The 20,662-nt window shown below is 42.0% G+C and overlaps 1 protein-coding gene across 4 annotated transcripts in view; it reads right to left on the bottom strand.

Moving 5' to 3' along the window:
* Positions 1-20,662, bottom strand: part of GAREM1 (GRB2 associated regulator of MAPK1 subtype 1) — a 100,648-nt gene that overhangs the window by 74,677 nt on the left and 5,309 nt on the right. For 2 of the 4 annotated variants that reach the window (XM_061354908.1, XM_061354910.1), the window contains exon 1: positions 1,047-1,186. Coding sequence is in view for 1 of the 4 variants with exons in the window: in XM_061354907.1 (XP_061210891.1) it covers positions 1,047-1,187 (141 nt within the window). In the remaining 3 variants the exon portion in view is untranslated. Of the gene's footprint in view, positions 1-1,046; positions 1,188-20,662 lie in introns of those variants that run through there. The other 2 variants (XM_061354907.1, XM_061354909.1) reach the window with 2 other exon arrangements.

The raw sequence follows: 20,662 nt of genomic DNA, 5'->3' as shown, positions 1-20,662 counted from the left end.
AGAAAGTTAAATTCAGACAGTTTTAAAGCCATGTATACCATGACACTGTATGCCACCAGACCAAGGTTTTTAAACACATCTTAAAAAAATTGACCTTCCAAAAGCAAACTCCAGACTGGAACGGTACCTAAGAAGGCAACTGGTATAAGCTGCATCACTGAAATAGGGTGCGTCACTGCAGTTGCAGCACTGGTATGATTGAAATAAAACATTTCTGTCACCTCCTGTACAATTCAGCACACCCTTATTGCACCAGCATTTGGAAAGAGACTATGAGAGATCCTAATAAATTACTCAATTAACAATCAGCTATACAGAAGCCCAAGTAAAGCACTAAGCCCACATCTCTGCTTCATAGCCATGGCTCTTTCAGTTTGCATTTTCCAGCTTTTTAAATTCTTGTATCTACTGCAGCAAGACAAGCACTTCCCACTCATAAAGTACTGTTCTATTCAGCTTGTGAATAAGGACACCGAGCAGTAGGAAACAGTATTACAAACTATTTCCTAGGAAAGTAAAATTAATTTCAAATCACCAAATAAATATGGATTAGTTACATGATATCTACTTGAAACAACAACAGTACTGCATCATCCAAAAAGGCAGACAGTGACAAGGAACTACATTAGTGTAAACCTGTAGTATTATTACAAAGGGTCCTTGGCTTTTAACATGGAAATATTAAAGAATCCCCCCCCCAGCTTGAGCATGCAATGAAGTATAAAAGCCATTCCATCTTTGACCAAACATTTCAAGGCATTGTCAAAAACCTTCACACTTTTGTCACCACATCCACAGATGAGAAGCACTGCCAATTCAAAGCCAGTTCTACATAGCTACCTGTTCTGTCAATGTGCTGCCCAATGAAATATTATTTAGTAGCCCTGGGAGTAAATCAGCATCTCTTTTGCTCTGTAACATTATTAAAAAGTTGTAAGTCACAGATACTGGCATTAGAGGCTTAACTTCACTCTGCCAAATAAAGTGATCGGTGTAAGGGGTAACCAATTCATTCTCTTTGTATTTCAGGTCAACAATAGCTTTACCTGCATAATGTACAGGGATTTCTATCTTTGGCCCTATGACGTAGTGACCCTCCTCCAGACTGTGAGCTGTAATTGTTGTCCACTGCCGACATGAATGAATCAGAAGATAATCACTCTCTCGAAGGCCTTCTACAGTTTCTCCTGAAAAAGAGATATAGGTTTTTTTAATTCACACTTAGAGCATAAAGAATTAGGAAAACTTCACAACAAGCATTTTATTCTTATTACTCTATTTTTCAGATGTTTTGATATTTATAAATCCAATTAAGTAAATTTCAATCCTACACAGTATTCATTTTTGCAATATAAGCACTTCACAGAAAACAAACATAACGCAAAAGAACTCAGTGCATGAATACAATAACAGAGAGATGTAATTGAGACTGCTCAGCAGTGGTTCTGAGGCTCCTTCAACCTTCTGCATAAACAGAATTTTCATATCTCTATTTATGTCTGCCTATCTCGATACAAATATACGAGTGCTCTTTTAATTTTTAAATAAAGGGGAAAGAATGATATTTTTACTTGTTGAAAGATCAGCATCATGCTACCCTACAGCCACCTGAAGCCAAAAATTCACCCCTATGAAGCAACTGGGTATCACACTTGCAGATACAGAGATTTCAGCTTTGTCATTCTGTCCCTTTGCAAGTTACTGCTTAATGAGCTGTTCCTATGTCTGTAAACTGAATTCTGCCACTTAATGAGGAAAACAAACCCCAAAACCTAATACACATCTAAGTCTTCTATCCAAGAGAAATTCAACCAGAAGCCACCACCGGATAATATCCTGCTCATATTTGCTTGGCTTTCCAGCAATTGCAAAGAACACATTAGATGGACTACTCGAAGTCCCAACTGCACACCTCAAACATGATATATGAACAAAATTTCATAGAGCAGGGTGTATCATGGCAGACAGCTCTTGCATGCCTGCAGTCCTGCTCAGCATGCTTCTGCATTAAACACACAGAATACAGCCTTTCTCAAGGTGTCTTTAAAGCAGCCACGTGAAAACTTTCAGGAACACAGCAGGCCCTAAGCACGGGCCAAGAATATCAAAGCTTTAAATTTCATTTTCCCCCTCTCCCATCAGCCCTCTGCAGTTACAGTCAAGCATAAAGCAAGTAGCTTAGCCCTGGAATCAAGTTTGGACAAAACCCATCCCCTTCAGCTACTACAACAAACTACACTTTCTGTTCACAGTCCCCTGATATTCTTAAAAGCCAGTGGAAGAATGAGACTTTCCTCAGCCTGGGGCAGCAGACATTTCCCCTGTTCAATCACTGCAGAGGAGACATACCTCCCATTGAGCTATTTTTTTGCCCACACTAGCAATCTTTTCCACCGTAGGCAATGGCTACTACACACCCCATTCCTGCCTGATTTCATGCTCCCATTCTATCAGAAAGTGCCCTCCTACACAATTCAAAACACAGCAGCAACTGGTGTGTGTGAGAATGATTATATTTTAAATCAGAAGAAACCATTACAACCACCTGCTCCAACACTCTCTGGCCAGAATTCTGCTTGTTTCCGCCAGAAACTTGGATTTGGCTAAACATGGGGACAGACCAACCTGCAGAGTCCTAGAGATGGACTTCCCTGGGGCTGCTGTCCTACAACCTGTTAAACCTTAAGAAAAAAAAAGTCCCTGTTTTAGACATTTGGAGCTTTAATGTATAACAGTGGATAAACCGCTGTTGTGGGATTATAGAGTGGGAACAACAAAGAAGTAATCTAAAAGGTATACACAACTCCTTCAGACTAGTTATTCTTGTTCCTACAAAGGTACCGTTCCCAGGTATCCTCCTTTATCACAGCACAGAAAGTAGCTCCCGGGTAAGCAGGATATCTCAAGAACTGGCTTCCAAGTGCTCCATGGCCCACATCCCCTGGAAGCTCAGCCAGGCAGACAGGCTGCTTAACACCAGCTCCTGCTCCCTAGGAAGCAGGACCCCTGCACCCACAGTGTGCTGCGAGAAGGGGCTTTGGAAAGCCAGGCGAAGAATGTCAAACTGCCATGCAGTGCCAGAGGACTCTGGTCCCATCCATATCTTGAAGGAAATTCATATATGTTTGCTAGAGGAGTCATGCACCCACTAAATTTTAACATATCATCTGATCTTGAGCATCTCCTGTTTTCTGTTCACAGGGCAACTCCTAATAGGTATAAAAATTACCTTCAGCTTGCTGAAACAGAGGCTTACAATTCTGGGGGAAAACCGACTACTGATAGTAATATATGACATTATCTGCAACTCATGTTTCAGTTCAGAGGGTTAGGCTCATGCTTTCTATAATCCACGGCAACAAATACTTGTTACATCCCACAACAAAATAAAACCAATGACACCTAAGGGAAGAACTAGCATTTTACTAGTCTCACTGACAGTGTTAAATAAATTCTGAAGAAAATACAAAGCATCTCTGGTATGCTTTTTCTCTGCTTTACAATTTGTAGGTATAGTTTCACAACGGTGTTTAAGGGAGGCTGGATTCTGCATCCAGGATTGAAAGGAAATAATTACAGTATGGGTCACCCCCGAAGAGTCTGAGAAAGATATTCTGAGGAAAATAAAGACACCCAATTATGAAAAGGAGCTTCCAGCTTTCACATGCCACGATCTGTTTAAGTGGTTACTCCACTAAAACTGGGTGGGACAGGTGAATGTAAAAAGAGATTACTAAGGCAGGGCCAAGAGTGACTACGTAATTAAGTCTGCAGCTGGAAGTAGCTGTATTTTTTTAAACAGAACCTTGGAAACCACAGTTCTTGTTACACCAATTATTTGGTCCAACTGATTACATCGGAAACACATTTCATGCTTTGCCGCGGGAGATTGAGATGGGGAGAGAAGGTGGAGTGGATACAACAGGGAGATCATGGTCTCTCAGGGGCTCCCTCACAGCAGGTAGGTCTGTCCTTACTAAGCCCTGATCTTTCCTAACTCTGGATGACTCCTCGGGTTGATTTATAGGAAATGGCTCCTTGTCACCGAAGGGATTAATGGAGTCACAAAAATACCTGGCTAATGATGGCCTTTGTACTATGGGAGGCAATACAAGGAAGAGTCAAATGAGCCTGCAGACAACAGAACATGGCAATACATACTCTCTTGTTTTTTCCATTTTACTGTAGTCTTGCTCACTGCCCCTAAAGCAATTTCCTCCTGCAGAGGTGGAGGACCTTTCAGGCAGGAGACACCTCAGACCCTAGCTACAAAACTCAACTCCCAGCCAAAGCACAGCCCAGACTTAGCCTTTTTCACTTTTCTCAGCACCTTGCAAAACAGCCACACATATCCAATCTGATTTCTTCCCCTGCTTCAGTAACACAAGTTGTGCAAGCCCTTCATTAATCACATTTTAACTATGTGGGAGAGAACTCAGCAGTCCTCACATCCACCAGCTATGCAACTCAGTTCTCACCTTTTCAACATACTCCTACACGGCTGCTTATACAGAAATCAGACGCCATGAGAAAACAGAGAACACAGGCCACTCATCTTTAGTAACAGTTTTGTCTCTTATGATCAAATATGGATTAGCTCTATCTTCTCACACTCTCATCCCCACCCCACATGCCTGCAATATAATTAAACCACTTCAGAGAATCTACAGGCAAATACTTGTGTTGGTTTTTCAGCCCCCAAATAAAAGTCAGACACAATGAACTATCACAGGCAATTCCCCACCCTTCCCCAACTGTCTACCTCCTTCCAAAATATGAGTCAAGTTTATTCATAATAATGACCAAGACTAAGAAACCTATGATTTGCTAACAGCAACTAAACCCTAAACAGAGCATCAACACCCGCCCTTGCTTGACAATAAAAGCTTCGTGCCTCTGAACTAGAAAGTTAGCCAGTATGTTGCTACACAATCTGTTCTCCTATGAGCACTCTGACCACGACCAGTTTTCAGGCTACTTCACCATGCATCACTAAAGTAGCACTAAAACAGCTATTCATGTGTTCACTGCCAGTAAGATGTATTACCAGCTTTTGAGTGATCCAATTCCATGCAACTCCTAAAAGTCTCAACTATTGCAAGCACCACCCTTGTTGAAGGGCAACTGTAGAGGGAACGCTGACCATGAAGGGAAAATTGTTCACATGTTGATACAGTTAAGAAAAAAAAAAAAGCAGTTGCTTAATCAAGAGTCCCATGCTTATTAAACACCGCCTACATTAAATGCCAATACTTCTTTACTAATTCTGTCCAGTTCTGAAACTGGATCTTCCACATTCGGGAAACCTTGCCTCTGCCATTGTAAACACTCTAACCTGAAATTAACAGTTAACAACTGCAGAAGGCTGGGAACAAGATACCTCAATCTGCAAGTCCGGAGATGAATTTCCGTTTTCACTTGCAGTTTTAAAAAACCAGGTGAGAAAACAAAGGTTGGCTACTCGCAGTGACAGAGTTCATACGTGGCAGTGCTGCAGCACAGAACAAAGCTCATTTCTTGTGAAGCAAGCACTGACCTCCCTGCAGGTTGTTGCCATCACTTCCTTTCATAAGACAAACATTTTATTTAGTATAGTATTTCACAATTTCCAAAAGCCTGAGAAGAAGAATTGAAGAGTACTCCCACCTCTTCTTCGCTTCCTTCTAGATCATAGAATATCTCAAGTTAGGAGGAAGACAGCTGACCAAATTGGTAGCCTTCTATGATGGGGCTACGGAACCAATGGACAGGGGCAGAGAAGTTGATGTCATCTACCTGGACTTGTGCAAAGCATACAACACTGTCCCACATGACATCCTTGTCTCTAAATTGGAGAGACATCAATTTGATGGATGGACCATTCAGTGGATAAAGAACGGGCTGGATGGCCACATGTAAAGAGTTGTGGTCAATGGCTCAATGTCCGGCTGGAGACCAGTAACGAGTGGTGGCCCTCAGGCATCAGTGTTGGGACCAGTCTTGTTCAACACCTTTGTCGGTGACAAGGACAGTGGGATTGAGTGCGCCCTCAGCAAGTTTGCCGATGACACCATGCTGTGTGGTTCGGTTGATACGCTGGAGGGAAGGAATGCCATCTAGAGGGACCTTGACACGCTTGTGAGCTGGGCCGATGTCAACCACATGAAGTTTAACGACGCCAAATGCAAGGTCCTACACCTGCATTGGAGCAATCCCAGGTACAGCTGCAGGTTGGGCAGAGAAGAGATTCAGAATAGCCCTGAGGAGAAGGACTTGGGGGTGCTGGTCAATGAGAAACTTAACATGAGCCAGCTTCAGTGTGTGCTGCATCAAAAGGAGCGTGACCAGCTGGTTGAAGGAGGTGATCCTGCCCCTCTACTCTGCTCTGCCGGGACCTCACTTGGAGTATTGTGTGCAGCTCTGGTGTCCTCAACATAAAAAGGACATGGAACTGAACAGTTTGAGAAAGTTGGTGCTGCTCAGCCTGGAGAAGAGAAGGCTGCGTGGAGACCTCATAGCAGCCTTCTGGTATCTGAAGGAGGCCTATAGGGATGCTGGGGATGGACTCTTCATTAGGGACTGTAGTGATAGGACAAGGGGTAACTGGTTCAAACTTAAACAGGGGAGGTTTAGACTGGACATAAGGAAGAAGTTCTTTCCTGTTAGGGTGGTGAGGCACTGGAATGGGTTGCCCAAGGTACTTGTGAGGGCTCCATCCCTGGTGGTGTTCAAGGCGGGGCTGGACAGATCTCTGCGCAACATGGTTTAGTGTGAGGTGTCCCTGCCCATGGCAGGGGGGCTGCAACTTAAGGTCCTTTCCAACCCTAACTATTCTACGATTCTATGAATCCATAACAATCACCAAGTTCAACTCCCTGCTCCTCACAGGACTACCTAAAATTAACCATATGACTAAGAGCATTTTCCAGATGCTCCTTGAACTCTGACAGGTTTGGTGCTGTGGCCACTTCCCTGGGAAGCCTTTTCCTTTACTGACCACCCTCTCAGTAAAGAACCTTTTCCCAGTGTCCCATTACAATTCATGAAAGAAAAGTCACACAGGTTCTACATATTCTGGTTTGCCAATGACAGCAATGAGTTTTCAACACCAACCACTAAAGAAAAATCACTAAAGAAAAATCACATGAGAAAAAACAAACCAAACCACAAAACAACAACACCCCACCACCACCACCAAACCCAACCCCTCAACTTTTAAGAAACTAACTGAGAAACTAACATTCAAGCCACTGCAAAATGTGCAGACCAACATGACTCACTCACTCTCACAAACTACACTGCTAAAAATAAGCAGTGATCTACAGGAATATAAACGCTTTATAATGCCACACACTTTGTCATCCTAAGAGTTTGCATCACTGCCTTAAAGCATAAGCTTTGCATCTGGAAATATTAAAATAGCAGGTAGCGAGCAATTCAGAGAAAGAGAAGAAGTCACATGCAAGGTTCCAGCAAACACAGCAGATACCATACACAAGCCAGATGAACTAGATACCATCTCCTCCTGCCAGGAAGATGGTTATGGAGACATTCCTCTCATCTCATTCATCACAGAAGACTGTAAAGTGAGCTTAATGCTGCCCTTTGCATATCAGTTCAAGCATGCAGAATTTGCTCTTCCTGGAACAAAAAGGCTTATAGAAAAGAGCTAGGAGCTCATGAAAAACTTAAGATATCAAATAGCTGGTGAAGAAGATGCCTGAGAAACCCCAGCAAAAATGCATCAAGACTCCAGGCCATGTGTTTTCACTAAGCTTGAACACCATCTGGATGCAAGGTAGCAGATGCTGTACAATTAAGAGCATCACCCAGCCTGCCTTGGTCAGTTAAGTAGGTGGTCAGTTTAATTATTCCACCTATTGTTCCACAATCACATAACGTACCATTACATAAGAAAATCTCAGCAACACTAGAAGTCATTTCAGTGGGTGTTCAGCCAGATACAAACAATCCCACACAAATTAATAACATCAACTTTACCCCCAGTTGAGCTTGCAATAACATTTTCTAGGAATGAAGGGTTAATTCAGGAAAAAGAAGTGCTGCCTGGTCAGGTGGGCACGCCTGCTACGAAATAACTAGGAAGAACTGTTAGCATGTGGCTAAGGTTACAAGGGAAGACTAGCAAACAAGGTTTATTTTACAACTGGAAGCTAAGAGAAAGCAGAGCAATTAGAAGCCAGAAAAAAAGAAGTGAGGTTCTTACTTATTTATCATGCTATCATCACACTGAGGAGCCTTACTTACACAGTATCTGCTTCACTGGGCATGCAGCTCCACTCAACTTTCCCTGTGTAAGGACCAAGCCATGCATTAAGACACACCTTAACATTACCCTACCACATCATGAAAAACAAAGCACAGCCCCTGTCAGTATGAAATGAACTTATATTCTATTGTTAAAAAAAAAAAAAAGAAAAGAAAAACAAGAAAAAAAAACAGTATTATGCACTTAATGGCTCTGTGCAAAGGGGTGTTTCATGTCAGAGGGAGGTCATGCTGTTAGCAGAAATATAAATGCCAGCACTGCTTTTCCACTCCAAAAGAAGGAACCTACAACACTATACATCAGCCAACTAATAAAGGCTGTCTTGGTTTTGGAAAGGCAAACTTGTGTTTCTGCAAACATCTGTGGGTCACATAGCTCCCACAGAGGTAACACCTTAAGGTAAGTTTGATTTCTTCTGACTGGAAGATTCACAGCTAGTAAAAACTGAAGTGAAGGCCTTCTCTCAGCACAAAAACTAAACGTAGGGTACCAGGGCCTAGCACTGACAAAAAAGCCCACCTGAGGAGACCACGCACAGGTCAAAACCACCCAGTTTTGCACAGCAAGCACCTACTAACTGCAGGCACTGCACACACCGACTTCAGCCTCCTTGGCACTGGAAGATCTGTGAGCACTATGAGTACCTGCAGCTTTTGCAAGATAGTCTTTGCGGTATCGCCAGGTGTTGAAATCAGACTGTGTACCACTGCATCCTTTTGCCTTTAAAAAAAAAAACAAAAACACAAAAATCAAGCATAACTCAGGGCCATTCTTATCTGGGAATCTCTGTTTGCTTTCACTGGTGGGCTCATACTTTATACAGTCTTCAAGCAGCTCCTCAAATTTTGGTTCTTGCTCAGCCAGTTCTTTCTTTGGGCTTCTGATCTCTTGAAATACAAGACAACAAAAAACAAGGCGTAACCATCCACAAAAAAAAAAAAACAACCCAGCAGACATCAACTCCTTGTTCTATACAAAACAAGTAAGCCAAAAAAGATGAAGATGTATGTTGGACTGTGTCACAAAGGTTTTTCACTGTTAACTTCAATTTGTTCTCATTTGACACAGTGACACATGGAAGCATAATTAGCGCTCAAGAAGCACTGCACTTAGTATGTCACTTTCATGTTAGTAAGAGTACAAGTTCTTTGAAAAACATACACAAATGAACCCAAACTGTTTGCATAGATAATACGCTACTGGAAGAGAATTTCAAGTAATCGATTTCCCAGCATCTTTGAGGCTTAGCTTTTCTTTCTATTTGAGTCTGAATTCAAAGAGCAGAATTAATTCTTTTACTTAGGGAACAAGACTGTTTTGCTAAATAGCCCTCTCTGGTTTTAATACGTGCAATGGAAAAGAAAGGAAATCACTATGTGACAACTCAATAGAAGACAAACTTGCTATATTCTATTTGTTAATCAAATACCTGCAGTCCTATCATACATGACCATCTGACCACAGCAGTCATCAAGGGGAGTTAATAAACAAGTGAGCAACTACCCTTTTCCCCTTGGAAGCACAGACTTCATCTAAAGTTACTGAGAGGTTTTGCTATTTCAGGCAGACTGAAAATGCAACAGTGCACAGGACAGCTTCCATCAGACTTCCCCTATACCACACTACTATCAACATGACATCCTTCACTTCCAGCACTTTATCATATTATTGCAGCAGTGTCTCATTGGCAGAACATGTGCCTTAGCTCCTACTGATCATTTCACTAACACTTAAAGCTTTCTCCTTTTATAATGCTGAGTTTGGAATTTAGATTTTGGGGGAAGAAAAACAAAGTTCTTGTTAAATCTGAATACTCAAATTAGGGCAGTTTATTATATTTTATTATTATTTAGTGGGTCATGCAGCCTCTCCTCATGACAACTTCTATCTGACCTTTGAGAGAAAGTAAAAGGAAGAAGCAAAACCTTTTGTCTTCTGCATGCTGCAACATACTCCAGAGTGTCTGTTGGGTATTTATCTATGGAGACGTACCTCAATGAATGTCAAAGACTAATAAATATTGAATCAAGGTGGTTCACTTGCTTAAGCTTTGGTGCTGCACTTGGTTACTGAGTCAAATCTCAATGAGCCGTTCAGTTCCCCAGTGCTATTTCTTCTGCAAAAATTAAACTTGCACTGGTCTGTGATGCAGGTCAGAGGGGAAAAGTTCATTAGGAGAACAACAGTTACATTTTCCAGTTCGAAGTACTGACAGGAATTTGTATAGGAAAAAAATATAAAAAATAAAGTCACATCCTTGTAAAATTCCTCAACAAAATAAAGAAAATCCCATAAATATTTTTGTCACATGAAGAGCCGCACTTGTAGCAACATTAATGAACACTGATTCTACAAGAATCAAAACTTTTATGGTGTTTTGTTGTTTGTTTGGGTTTTTTTAATCGCTGTAACTGAACAGATGCTTGGAAGAGTTACTATTGTGTAAAATGCCTAAGAGGAGAGAAGTAAAAAGAGGATGGAATTGTAGAAAACACTACTACCACATAGGAAAAGCCTGGTTTGAAAGCCCCCCATGTTATCAGTCTCACTCTATCATTCCATATATGCATAAAAATTGTTGGTAAAAATAACAGATCTAGCTGATCAGATGAACTTCCTTGTTTAAAGAAAAGTAAAACAACATCCATTGGGGTGTATCACGCAAAGTGTAATACAAACTACTAAGTGAGTTTAAAGGGTAAATATTGTAATTTCTAGGAGCAAAATGGAAGGGGGGGAATAATAAAAAAAATTTATCAACCAGAACAAACTCAACCCACGTTAAAATTTAAACATCTCAGGGCTATAAAATGTTGTGCACTAAATTTTTAATTTAAAGTGGGCAGATTCATTAGGAAGCCTGGCAGTGGTCTCATCTGACTGTGTGTCTGAACACAGTGGAAAAGATGAAAGCAGAGTGCTCTGTCCCCCAGCTACACAACTTCTGGAGCTTACAACACAAAGATCTGGAATAAAAATTGCAGGACTGTTGATAATCAACCTCGCCTTTCATTTTCCCTTCTCCCTTCTCAAACAATCTCCTGAGTAGATTTAAGTATGTGCTTCTGTTTAATTGTTCCATTCCTGCAGCACATTCATTTGTGCTGGTTCCTATTATCTGGATCAACCAGTGTTTCTGTCATGATTGAAACTGTAATCAAATACTCCTCTCCAGGAAATCCAAAGTAATACTGACTTGACCTTCTATCAGCTGCATAGACTCCACATCTTTCAGTGGATGAAAGGCTTCTACTAGCAGCATACAGATTCATACTCATTTTGATTTTAAGACTTACATTCTTCCTTTGCCAAAAACAAGAAAAGGGGAAAAGTCACAACTGAAGCAGGGAAGATCAGGCAAAATTAGTTGAAAGCATTGTGTGCTGTCTTTCAAATTAAGATTCAATTAGCTGGTCTTCAGAATTGATTTTTACATTACAAAAGGTGCTCAAAAAAACAAAGTGCATTTTTTTATTTTTAAATATGTTTTTATTTGAAACACGGGAGAGCAGAGGCATCAAAGACAGCTCAGGCTGTGCCTCACAAAGTCACCAAGAGTTCTGACCACCTCTTTGGGTACTTTGCTGCAGACGCCAAGAAGGAAACACTCAGGAAAATCACCCAACCCTGTCCAGCCCAGACTAAGACTCTCAGCTGCCTGGAACTGCCCATATGCACCACATCAGCAGCAATCACACTCATCTCAGCCTTGGATGGTGCAGCGAGACACTGAATCTTCTCTCAGTTTCAGAAGAGCTGGGCAAGATGCATCTACCCAAGAAACAGTGTGTCTAAAATTAAGCCTCTCTCACTGTACACCTTTCTCCCAAGATGAAACACAACTGTTGTTAGCTACAGTTGGCCACGCTGCAACAATTTTCAGTCATGTCTGAACAACAGGGCATTCAGTTTGCTTCACTGACTCTACCTGCTTCAAAAGGAAGGGGCAAGGGCAGCATCACCCTCAGACTGCCTAACATCACAGTTTGCGGTACTTTGTGCATTGATGTAATCCTTAGCCTCACAGTACTGTGATCAAACCTTGCTCCGGGTGACCATTAAATATTTCACAATCAAGAAAAAAAAGAGATAAGGCTTTACTTCTGCAATTTACAATCCCTCTGCAAAAGCCTGATACAATCAAATTGCTTCAATCCAACCAATGCTGAACTCAAGCTATCACCCACTAATACCTATCAGAGAGAGCAGAGACTCCCATCCCCCTATTCTTTTTATGCCTGCCAGGAAGAAGACAGATTTCTTTAGGATTAGCATTTTGCTATTGGAATGACTGGATCTACCAGTACTATTGCAACAAATCAGTATAAACCATAATCTTGTTACAAGGCTATGGGGCAGATTAATCCACTGAAAAATCCAGTTTGCTCCAAGACAAACTTTTCTCTAGCTGCAAATACATACAGACAGCACCTCAGTGAGTCTTCAGAAAAAAACTGTTTGACCTAATGCAGGGAAGAGGATCACAAACACTTCAAATAAACACTAAGTGAAATTCTGGTGCCACTGACACTGATGGTATATGCTCTATATATGCTGACTGTAACAATCTCAGCTTGAATCCTGGCGTCTTGCTTTCTTTGTGTTCACAAGAAAACCAGTGAAAGTTAAAAAAAACAAACCAAAAAACAAACAAACAAAAAAGGAAGAGTAACAACACAGATTTCATTGAGCTTTGTTTGCTTGTTTCAAGCCTTCAGAACAAACATCCCAGAATGAGAAACCTTACTTTTTATGAACTCAGGCCAAACAAGCCAAAACACATCTTTCTACACAGACTGCTCTCCACCTCCACGCAGGGAAGAAAAGCCACTCAGTACATCTTAACATTCGCATTCCGAAACAGGGGAACTTTCTGCTGTTATCACAATTACTCTTCTTATTAATGCTGATCATCATCAGATGTAACTGCAGATTTGCTGTATCCTCACAACAGATTTAGCTGCAAGACTGACCCAACAGAACAGTCACCATGGTTACTTACAAATCATCCTAGAAAGTCTCAGCAATTCTTTAAACTACTCCAATACCCTGCAACATGTTGAAGAGTGCCAGCTATTTACCATGGTATATTATATTTGAATTAAAAAAATAAAAAAAATCACCAAATCACTCAGTTAATTGAAAATTGGGATTCTTACGGAAGAAAGTTTTTGGGTTTTAGAGTCACCTCTGATCACAAATCTGAAGCTTTAAGAGCAGAGAACGGCAAGTTTACCTATGCTTAAAATTATCACAGTTGAAAAATATTGAGAAGGAGAAAGCTAAATAACTTTTAATTGCACATAAGAGAGGTTCCAGCGTAGTTTAGTGTTACCATAGAGAAGTAGAGAAAGGAATTCTTTATGTTGGTCCCATGTGTTGTTTACTTTCCATTTTGAATTCTGATGGCCAAAGACAGGGGAGGAAATAAAAAGTTGTGAAGTATTTAAATGCACTTTGCAATTTAGGCACCAGGTTTAGAAACGAGGAATCCAAATAGCAAGTAGCTTTCATAAGCAGCCTGATAGGTATGAATAAAGAGAATGACAGCACAGCACAAACCAAATGAAAAACACAGCATTAATGAGACTTCTAAGCAGCCTGCTGCCATCCAAATCAGGTCCTTTAAATACTTCATTAAGAGAGCCAAGGTTTTCTTTCATTAGAGGCACAAATTCCTCACGCTAGAAAGTTCCTGCTCAGGCACACCTATAAATATAGTAAGGTCCACTGAAGAATACACTTCCAAGTGCCTGTTTAGCATCAGGTGCCTAGTTAGGGAAACCTAATACTTAAGAGGTATGAGATCATAATTTATCATTGCTCTACATGCTTTTACTAGCTTCCGATTTATTTCCAGGCACAGACATAGAATGGCTGCTTAAATTAATACAACCAGAGGTGGCTGCACACCTCAGCTGCTCTAGAAGTCATCTCCTTCATGTCCAATGGTTGGAACTCTGGTCAGGGAGGTCTGGCTGAAGCTCTCAGATTCAGGATGCCAATGAATAAGATTTCAACCCTACCAACCTCACGGATTTAAGGCCTAGAATTAGATTCTAGATTGCGCTGGCAGACAGAAAAGCAGCCTATTCATTCACTTTTCCTGGGAAGAGCCTAAGAGCTAGGGAGCTCTCACTGACAGTTATTTATAATTGGATGATATTTTAAAATAGTATTCAAGTAAACATGCTCAATCCTTTCATTATATATCCCAAGTCCTAAAGAGACACTATGCCGCTTTGTGTTGCACAGCGGTGATCCCTGTTTGAACTTGGGGCATCTTGGACTAGCTCCCAGTTAAAAATGAAGTAGCCCAAATACAGGAGCTGCTCAAGTGTAGTTTTCCTTGGCTTTGGAAAAACTCATCATTACACTTTAACTTGCCCCTGATTTATGTGCAGCCTGGGTGAAGGATGGGATAAAACCAGCTGGAAGCGAGCAAAAGTTCATCTCTGCTCTGAAATTGGGTTGCTACCTGGCTTCTTGCCCAGCAGCCTGGCCCATCTCCCCATGCCCTCAGAGACCATGCAGGCACTAACTGATTGTGCACGCATGGCACCCCCTTGTTGGGGCTGCACTGCCTTTGCATTTTAGCTATGTCCCTCCTTCCTCTTCTGTTCAACATCGAAAAATTCAAGTATCACTAATAAAAGGATAATACCCCTTCAAACACGGGCTGACTGCACACGTGTGTAAAATACTGGATGTTTGACTGTAATTAGACACCTGTTTGGTTTGGTTACATCCTGGTACAGTAAAAGTATATGAGCAATATGGAAATACTAACAAAAGGAATGCAATCCAATGTGCACCTCATTAATTTCCGATCAAGAACAGTTCTAATCCTAAATGCAATGCATTTCCATTGTTTCACAGAAACCTACACTTAAAACTGCAAGATATAAAAAGAATGGCTTTATTTTAAATAAAACACGAGGGATAAATGAACAACATCCCTTTCATAATATTTTTATCATTGTAAGAACACACAGAAAGATCAAACCCCTCCTCTGCAGAGGAAAGCTACTTTTCAGGGAGCAGTATCCACAACACAGTGAAGAAAAGCCCCTCATGCCTCACTTTCCCCTTGAGGTCACATTTATCTTTGCCCACAGGCCATATGGTCTCAAGATACTTTGTTAGACATTGACAGGAACTCAAATGATATCTGACAATGCAACCAATAAAACATGCAGCAGAAATGATCTTTTACTCCAGCTTGCCCTACATTCAGCTGCAGCGTGTTGCAGCTTTACTGTTTGTCTACAGATGCCACATCCTGGGCTCAGTGACTGCAATAACATGCATGTGTAACTAGTCACATTTAGTATTTTCATTATGGAACCTTAACATCTCTCCGAGTCACATATATACTGATGCTTTCTATATTTTCCTGCTATGAGTTTAATGTAGCTTCCCATTCAGATACCAAAACAGAAAAAAACCTGATTACAATGAAATTGTATAAACGCAACTCAGATAAGATCTTAGACAAGATCAGTGTGTGTGGTTATGGCCCCCTTCAAAGATGAAAAAGGGTATTTTGACCTTTTAATAACTAGAAGCCTGAACAAAACTGTTAAGAAAGAAGCAGGAATAATACGATGTTTTGGAAACCAGTCTTCCAGCAAGGAATACACGTAAGATTCTCCTTCTGGCTAGTCACATCGTATAACAAATGGATGAGGATTACTATTATTCTTACACAGCCTCTCCACTCACTGTCAAGCAAACAGTCACTGCTGGCTGACAAATGGAAGCATTACATGCAAAGCCTACCAATTCACACCCAAGTCCTGCCAGCAGAACTCCCTTTACTGAAGTTAAACAAAACAGCATGTCAACAGCAAAGCGTAAGGCTCCACAGAGGGAGATCCCATGTCATCTGTACTGATATAAACCATCCCCCTGCAGTGAAGCCCAGAACACCTGTCTCCTTCCAACAGCAATGAGCTGTCATTCCAATTTCTTCTCTCAGTGACCAGAAACTTCCAAGTCTCTAGATGCATCTGAAATAACTTTCCCTGCTTGTTTTCTCACTTCTGGTAGCACATGCATAGCTATTACTCCTGCTACAATCCCAGCCAAACATCATGCTGCTGTCTGGCCCAAGAAACCTGATTTCCTCTAAGCTGAGGGAAAAGATAAGGGCATGGAGGGATGGAGAAGCAGAGTTTGCGCAGGAGCTGTAAGAAGCTGGAGGACAGGACAAGAACACAACAGCAATGTGCCAGTAATGCTGAAAAAGGTGAAAGGAAGGACTATTCTATCTGAAGGCAAGATAGGATAACAAAGCAGAAGCTCCTTGCACTGCTCCATTCTGCTACTGCTAGACAGTACTGGGTGTTTTACCTTAGGGCGACCTTGGAAATGACTGCAGGTACTTGAAACACCTACTGGAAGCCCACAAGTGCAGGAGAAGCCTGGGGGACGAACTGAATGACACAGAATGGAGCCAAGGGCTCCTCAAATCCAACCCTCCCCCAAAGGGACCCACTGAAAGACACAAAAGGAAAGCTGGACATGAAGAAAAGATCAGTGCACACATGCTTTTTTTCTTCCCCCTCTTAAAAGCTTCCTTCATCTCCCCATCCTGATATTCCCTCTTTCAACTCCAAAACAGTGAGGAGCCAGGAAGCCACAAGAACAGTCAGTGCCTGCTTTTAGTGGGGCGAGTAAACAAAATTGCCAGTTGGACCAACAACAAGAAGCTGCAAACAAAAACAAACACGTGAGAGGAGGTATCTGAGCATTTGTGAATTCCTTTGAAACAGTTCCTGGAAGTAATTTTCTAACTAGGTATTTAGGCTGTATGACTCTTACAAACTAGAGCATGCTATGTTTCAGTCCGGCAACCCAGCTTGCTTCAGTGCTCAGCAGCAGCCACAACAGCACAACAAAAGGGGGGATGCTTGGATAAGGCCAGGAGGCCTAAGTTTGAAGTGACTGTTCTGGGTACACATAGGAACCTTCCTCTGCTAGTATGCTCAGGTCAGTCTTGGGCACAGTGTCTCTCCCTTGAGGTCAGAGTGAGTATGAGCACTTTGGGATGGTTAAACTCTAGACTCTCCAACTAGCCCATACCCTGCTTCCAGAAGGGAACTTGCATCCAACACTTAGCCTTTGGAGGATGTACACTCCTGCACTGCGCTTGGATGGTGCTTTCCTATCTCCTTCCCTGAAAACCTGCTGCGCACTGGGCTACGTCCTCACTCACACCAGGTACATGCATTGCCACAAAGGCTCAGAGACAGCATGCAGAGCAGCACGTGATGCACACTGGCCTGTGAAAGGGGACTTTTAGTCCCTTACTCAGCTTTTCTTCCCACTCCCCCAGCTCTGACTGCAAGGAGAAACTCCCTAACTTCCCCACCATCACCTCCACTTTGCCAAAACAGTTTCCCCTGTTTGTTTCACAAATACAATTGCAGCAGGTTGTGTTTTACATAATGTTTACATTTGAGTCACTAAGGCATGCCCTAGCATGAGGCAATTCCAGTATTAGCTTCATCGGGCTGAGCTCTCGGGCATCTTCCAGCCTCCAATGCCATATGCAAATGTTTATCCTTGGTTCTCTTTAGGAGGTCAGTGACATCGTCAGAGGCCAAGGAAACATTCAGAAGTCTGAGCTCTCCCTGATTACAACATGCACTAGTTAGCTATAACCCAGGAAAGAAAGAGATGACAAACAAAAAGAGCGTTTTCCAAACAATTTTGCATTTCCTGGAGGTTTGTGTCTCCAGGAAGCTCCAAGTGACCTTCCCCGCCACAATAAGTTTTGCTGCTTCCCCTGGTAAAATCACCATCTACTCCTCTGCTGAGAGCGCATCAGCTCTTGCCGGATCACGCATATGCTGCAGCCCTCTGAACCCCACAGCTCTGGCAGCGAACACTTCATGTGTGCATCATGGCTTGATCCAGACACCCTTGTGTCCATCTTGCTCCCCATCTGCAACCTGTATAACATCTGCATGCTCATTTCTCCCACATACAGTCAGCCACTGCTGTTGGTGTTTAACTGCTAAATGCAGTCACCTCCTTCCCCCCACAACCTCCCCAAAACACAATGCAGTGATCTCTTTCTGAAAGCCAAGTTTCTGATCACTCCTCTGCACAAACTAAAAGGCAAAACAAACTTCAGGATGAAGAGGATGGACTCCAAACCCTCAGGAAGACATTTCTATCCTGCAGCAACAAGCCTGATGGGGTGATACACCATGCAGGAGCAGTACAGGAGATCTTGAGACAGAGCAGCTATTCTTTCTGATGAAGAGCCTCAGCCAAGCATGCAGGTGCCCTGGAAAAGCTGTGCTATTAGCAGTTCTATGCCGACATGCACATCACCACAGAGCCTGCAAAGCAGACGTGGACCTGGTTATCAGGAAAGACACACTCTTCAATCTGCTTATACCTCTCAATTCTGCATTTCTGTACTAGGCCTTCAGATTAGCAGCTCTGGCTTACAGGTAGAGGTACAGTACAGTTAGTTCCACAAGCTTTTCATACTGTAAATTGTATGAAAAAGATCATAGACCACAAATGCTACATGAAAGTCGCTCTGAAGGGAAGCACCATTAAAAGCAAAAATTTCAGACTTGAAATATTGGCTGACTGGGTTTTATGAAGGTTGGTTTTGAGTCATATGCAATCCACATTAAGATGATGAATATTTTCCTATAGGGGAGAGACTTAAGCTGCCCTAATCCAACCAACTTGTTACTCCTAATGCCAAAAGGAAACACAGCAACACTCATACCCTTCGCTTCTGACAAACCACCACTGGAATGACTGGAACACGCTGCAGCTCTTCCCACAACTTCCATCTAATCCTGAAGCACCAGACAACGCTGTCCAACACCCTCCAGCACTTCATCTTGGCATACTCCCTGGAGTTGCCTTTGCTGGGCTATTACAGGGAGTGCCAATTCGCATAATCACCAAAGCCAGGAACACCTAGTTCCAGAACAGCACTTACAGACAAAGCATAGAACAACAAACCCCTTCTTTCCTGTGCTAGACTTGTACCATTCCTTACGACTGTATCTTGCAACAGCAGCGTATGATTCATCACACCGCATCTGGTTTAAGATTAAGGGTTTTACTAACTGCTCAAGACACCTTAATTCCTTTCATTTTATGTACATCTTGTGTCTTATCTGAAAGCTGCATGTAATGAATAATTTTAAATGAAGGGAAAAAAAAAAAAGCCAAGGCACTAAGCTTCATCTAGGAATTTATCCATGGATTTAAAGTTAAAGCACTTGAATTCCAGCTAAGAAAAGACTAATGGATTTTCACCTTACAATACTCAAGCTATAGAATTACCCAGGAAGTTTGTCCAGGTATGTATGCAAGGACTTCACCTAACTTCAGACAGTGAAACAAAGAGCCACACTCTTCGGGTGAGAAAGAACGGGTCACACACAATGGGCACTGTGCCACGTAGTGAACACTAGCACTATGAAGAAATGAATGGCAGAAAATAATATGGAAGAATATGAACATTTATTAAGTACGCAAGAAACAAGAGCAAGGAAACTATTTTGCATCTTAACAGCCCTACCACACTACCAGGGGTCCAGTCCAGCGCAAATGACACAGGGGTTAAAGAACACGCAGTACACACTGTTGTACATTAAAGCATTGCCAAACATGAAAGCAGCTGAAAAAAAGCATGGAACTTTGGGTGTAAACCAAGTATGCTGGAGGCAGAAACTCCCAGGAGTATAAGAATAGGTGTTGAGAATAGGTGTTGTCAAGTTACTAGCCTCCATCTCCAGGAGGGAACTATAATCTTCACAGACACCATTTGGTAGCTGCAGATTTTAAATGAATTAAAAGCTTTTTCAGTAGAATTTCCTGGAACACAACTCTGCCAGCAGGGGAAAAGAAAAACAGAACCAAACCCAACGAAAACAAGAAGCCAGGAGCAGTGGTTAGTAGCAACCTGTCAATTGCTTTTTCATTCAATTGTCTTGATAGAAATAGCAGACCACAAGGTAAAGGAGGAAAGAAGAGGAAGCAAGGAGGAGATGCTTCTGAGATCACACTCTAATGGCAGAACACGCAAGTATAAACAGTTGGAGTTTCAAAGCTGCTCAGCACTTAAGACAGAAATCAAGCCACGTGGACACAATCTCGAGGATTTTTGCCTTTGAATGAGAAGCACTTGTCCATCTGCCCAATCTGCGAGAACTCTCATCTAATACACCATAGTTTACAACAGAGGGACACACCTTAAGCAGGAAATCAGATCAGGATCATTGCTCAGGGTCTGAGCATATCTGAAACCTCTTTCTTGGTCCACTCAAAAGCTTTGCCCTACCCCCACATGATTCCTTTTAAAAGATTTATTCAATAGCAGACTACTGAGACACCCTGCACTAGCTT

This window comes from Neopsephotus bourkii, unplaced genomic scaffold (assembly GCF_033783945.1).
Source record: "Neopsephotus bourkii isolate Nb327-2 ecotype Australia unplaced genomic scaffold, CSIRO-AGI_Nbou_v1 NB_753, whole genome shotgun sequence".
Taxonomy (NCBI): Eukaryota; Metazoa; Chordata; class Aves; order Psittaciformes; family Psittacidae; genus Neopsephotus; species Neopsephotus bourkii.
The sequence above is the reverse complement of the archived record's forward strand: the minus strand, read 5'-3'. Positions and strand labels throughout refer to the sequence as shown.